General features: G+C 37.5%; 1 protein-coding gene across 1 annotated transcript; it reads left to right on the top strand.

The window, feature by feature from the left end:
• The first annotated feature begins 238 nt into the window (after positions 1-238).
• On the top strand, positions 239-4,711 carry LOC135223288 (uncharacterized). The gene is made up of 2 exons (XM_064261760.1): positions 239-485; positions 3,292-4,711. The coding sequence occupies exon 2, from the start codon at positions 3,292-3,294 to the stop codon at positions 4,192-4,194; it is 903 nt and encodes a 300-aa protein (XP_064117830.1). The 5' UTR covers positions 239-485; the 3' UTR covers positions 4,195-4,711.
• Positions 4,712-5,043: the final 332 nt, after the last annotated feature.

Below are 5,043 nucleotides of genomic sequence, written 5' to 3' on the forward strand. Positions count from 1 at the left end.
AACGGGCACCCAGTTGTTTATTAGCCTAATTGGTGTTTTGTAAACTAAGAGCCCGTGCTGGTCCGAAGGCAACTTAATTCAACAGTAACAACAACAGCAACAATTCAGTGCTTATGCCGCCATATTCCTGACCACCTCGTTATCGCGGAAACATTACCGTTAGCACTAACGGTCACTAACAAGAACAGACAAATCTAGATCGCGTGACATTGGGGGTCTGGGGATGAAGGGGGCCCAGGAGGACTTTTGGGGGATTTAGGCGAGACATGCCAAGGCCACCTAGGACAAAATGACCAGTCCACAACTTAGATTTGACCTTCGATTCCTCAAGAACTTCATTCACCCGGAGAACTTGGGTACGTGTGGTCCTCATTGACTTCACATCGTGATTTCGTTTGATCAGGAAGTTTTCGTATCAAAATTCTCTTCTCCAGAGGAATCGTGTTGTGGTTTTCCCATCTAAAAAGACTTCATCTGTTTCCAAGGTAAAACTAGTGACATTTTTACTCGGCGACGTTATACATGTTCTAAATTTCAAATGCAGTTATCTTTGAATTGAACACAATGAGTATTCATAAGTCTACTGCTGCCGTGTACCAATTGTAGTCTGCTGGTAGCGATATTGTTAGACTTCCTTTTGTCCCTCCTACGTAAGCCTTTCTTAACCATTTGCTCACTGACAAGTATACAGAATTGTAGTACTTCGTCCTAGGATGTTAGTCAATTCTAGCGTTAGCGATATGCTGCTATTCTCTTGAAACCAGTAAACGTTCTCAGGTTCTTATGATCTGTTTTTGAAGAGCAAATTTATTTTGTTTACTATGTATAAACTTTGAAAATCTTATGCTTAACGACAAACATATACACAATATACGTAAATTATAAATTAATCAACTGGTCTTCTGTACTTTTCTACATTATAGCACTAGCCATTGTTTTCGGCAACCTGGTTTAGGCGCCATGAGTGCATAAACAAGTTTAAGTATAATTGAATGTACTATGCTTCAAGATCACACTTAAATGTATCCATTAGCGTACTAAAAGTGCCGACTTGAATAGTATAGTTGTTTGGTGAAGGTAACCTTAGTTACAAAATTTTATCATTAAATTTTAGCTTATCAAAATCTACAAGCTTTTTCTTTCTTCACGCACCGTACCTCGCTTTCGTTAGGCTTAATATATCTTTTGTACTTTGTCGCCTATGATTCATTTAGCACCTGGGTAGGAACAAAAATGAATACGGGTAATCCTAAATCCCAGTTCCATGGGCTGACTAATTTTCAACTGACTTTCAACTGACTCATGACTTAAGTCCCGAAAGGGTTGGTCAGTTAGGCAAAAAGTAGCTCCCGAGTGTTAATCTGTGTCCTCCATTTACTTACATTTAAGGTCTTATGCTTACTGTGCTAGAAAATGTTCAGGGACGGGGGCTTTTATATGTTTTTACATGTAGACTTTATTAGAACCGTAGTTTGTAGTGGGCCAGTTTGTATTACCAATTTTTTTTAGATTAGTTAATTATGGAAAATAGAGTTTATTACAGGGTCATCGATCGACAAAGCTTTTTGTTGTTAGTTTTGACTTAGTACAATTGCGCATATTTATAACTATTTGTTCTGTATATATAGTTATTTTCTAATTAATTCTGCATGGATAGTTTTAACCTCTTCCTTAGCTGTTGATTACAGACATGGAAAAATTGAAATATACAATATTTAATAACACATTGTATAACTTTTGATAATTTCGTATAAAGAGCTGTTATATTCTTCTTTAAAACAAAGTAAATTAGGAGTGGTTAAGTAATTTTTTTTTATTTTTTTGGGTAAATGACCGAGTGGCGACATAGCGACCACCGGTCCCGGAATGCGGCCACCTTCCCGAAAAATTACTTTAATTCACTGCCATGAGGATCAGTGAAGAGTTGTGGCCCATCCACTGCAGGCAGTACAACTGACCTCTATACTCTTCTCGAAGAAAGCGCTTTCTCCTAAATTATGAAATAATGGCATAATTCGAGTGCCTTTTCGGAAAGTGGCCGCGTTCCCTGATCGGTGGCCACTATGTCGCCGCTCCGTCATTTACCCCAAATGTCAGTGTTAGAAATTACATAGTTAATGATTTATTACAAAAAAAATCTAAGTAATATATACACACTCCATTACTATACTAGTTTTGTATATAACTTGGAAATTTGCTACTGCTTTATACTTGATATATCTTAATTATATTTGCACTTACAAATGTATTGAAGAAATCTTGGTCCAAGAATGTTAATTAACTGCAGCATATACTAGTTCCTTCCGCCATAGGGCTTGGGGAAGTAGACTGCTTTTGATAATCAGGGTTCTTTGCCTTAAGAGCGATTTATCCAAGTTTGAAAAAGCAGCAAAGCACTGACATGTTCTACATATAACATGAAAAGACCCGAATTCTTCCCAGTTCATACACAGCAGGATTAATTAATACACAGACCCTTGAGAAGTTCCAATGGTCGCTTACAGTTTTCTCCAGAATTCTGGCCTTTAAGAATCTCTCTCTCTCTCTCTCTCTCTCTCTCTCTCTCTCTCTCTCTCTCCTCTTCCTCTCTCTCTCTCTCTCTCTCTCTCTCTCTCTCTCTCAGAAATCTGCTTCTAACCATTTACTCTAAGACAGTTTTCCTGAAATGCAATGCAGTATGAGGGAAAAAAAAACTAAACTATATTTAATACCGGTTCTCAATCTGATATCGACTTAACAGACAATACCATAAGAGACCAGCAGTTTAAATATGAGAAATTTAAGATAAGATATGTAAGTAATCCGGACTGAAGCAGTAAACACCCGTTCCATCCCGTGTAGGCTATTTGGGGATATGTTAGGATGAGTTATCAAGATTAATTTTATCTATTAATCTGTAAGCGGATACTAAAAGATAAATTTAGCATGAATATTTCATAATTGCCCAGATCGTCTTCGCGGTTGGTTGGATAGAGTTGACAGGTACTCACCAGGTGTTTTATTCCCTTAGTTTACCATGTTAGGGAACATCATTGTAACAGGGCACGTGATGGCGTGTTACCCGCTTGATCTGTGATGACTATTACCTATTATAATAACTGATGCCATTAAGTTGACATTTGGCTGTATGAGTAAATTAGTTTTCATTAGATAAAGATTACTTATGCAGCGAAATCTGTATATCACTTTGACTTAATATATTATAATATATATATATATATATATATATATATATATATATATTATATATATATGTATGTATTACATATACTTAATTTGTTTATTTTGCAGATGTCCATAAATGGTGATTCGTACGAGGAGCCTGACAATTCGACCCTGGAAGGGTGCCTTAGAATGATGCGTTTCGCCTTCCTAGAATTCGCGAAGATCCACAACACCGAAGTCATCACGAACCAAGTGCCGAACTTCTACGAAACCTACCTCCCGAGATACCTGTTGTGGGAAGGTCCACGTGTGAACGTCAAAAACTTGTTTGTGAATGATTTCTGCCAACGGCACGGCAACTGCGCTCCCGTCAAGCAAGGCAGTCCGAACAGGGCCTTCGTCATCTACGGCTCGAAGGGAATTGGAAAGTCTGCCCTGCTCAATTACCTTCTTTACCAGTGGATATTAGACGAGGCGGAGGATGTGAGAAACATTAAAGATTTCAGCTTGGTCTTGCTCATCGATGCCAAGAGCGTGACTTCCGATTCGCCGTCGAAGATACTCTGCAAGAAGCTCGAGTTCGATTACTTCCCAAAACACATGAGCACGGAGGGGATCTACCTGGGACTGAAGGCTGCCAAGATACTCTGGCTCGTGGACGGCTTCCATGAGGCTAAGCCCGCCGCCAAAAGCTTCATCCGTAACATCCTGACGCGCTTCAAGTCCTCCCAGATGGTGATAACCAGTGACGTGTCGCACGAAAAGGAGATCAAGAGGCTCATGGCTCTGTCGCGGGTGAAGTACGTCCGGTTAAGGCTGAATCCACTAACGCTTGACAACTGGGAGTTGATGGTGCCACGGCTGCTGAGCGCTAAGACGCGCAACGCCGCCATGATTAGGGAACTCGGCGACAAGTTTATTCTCCGCACTAGGGCAACGCCAATACTGCATCCTTACGACCTAGGGGTCGCCATCAACACCTGGCTTAAAATTTATTACCCTTACTTACGCAAAAAGAGAAAAATATGAGAATGAAAATCAGACTACTCATTTTTATTTTAGTCGTATTTTCAATTAGAAGTCAGATGTGCCTAGTACAAAAGAACAAAAAGAAAGAAAAAACCCAAGATTGCTTATACCAAGCTGAAATACTAATTTCCTATTGTAAAAAATTCTTTTTGTCTTGCAACGTTATTTTCGTTTATATTATTTACCCTAAAAGTTAATCTGATTTATAGCTCCTGTTTTACAACAATTCTCTTAATTTATATAAACTGATGTATACTATGTGTGTGACTGCCGACTAAAGTTTCTTATATGTACGCATATATATTTATTTTTACTATCTTTAAATTATTTTAAACTGCTGAAGATTAGAAATAAGATATGACCAAGAGGCTTTTAAGTCTCGAGTTTAAAATTTTTTTATATATGCATAACTTTTTTTTTATATATATGATGTGCCTGTCTGTACATAACACAGCTGAAAATATTGTAAAAAAATGAGATGTAATATTTCTAATAAATCATATTTTGGTAATTGTAAGTTTCATAAATTTTCCTTTTCCTCTCTGTAATCTTGACCGTGAAGCACATCATTCCTTACAGTAAAAAATTGTCAGTTTACCAAAAAAAGAAAGTACTATAGGAAAGAACAATCTGTATCTTAGGGGTGTTTTCATTTGATTTCTGTTTTTTTAGAGTTTGAAATATTGATAGATGCAACACCAACTAAATTTGGAATGGCCTTAACTTCCGGATTGATTAAATTATAAGTTCCTAATTTTCTGAAGATTTCATGGATAACTTTTATCATCAGTACAATATCATTATTGGTTTTTATAGTGTACATAAAGAATCTTAGAGATTTGAAGAAAA

This window comes from Macrobrachium nipponense, chromosome 8, assembly GCF_015104395.2.
Source record: "Macrobrachium nipponense isolate FS-2020 chromosome 8, ASM1510439v2, whole genome shotgun sequence".
Lineage (NCBI taxonomy): Eukaryota > Metazoa > Arthropoda > Malacostraca > Decapoda > Palaemonidae > Macrobrachium > Macrobrachium nipponense.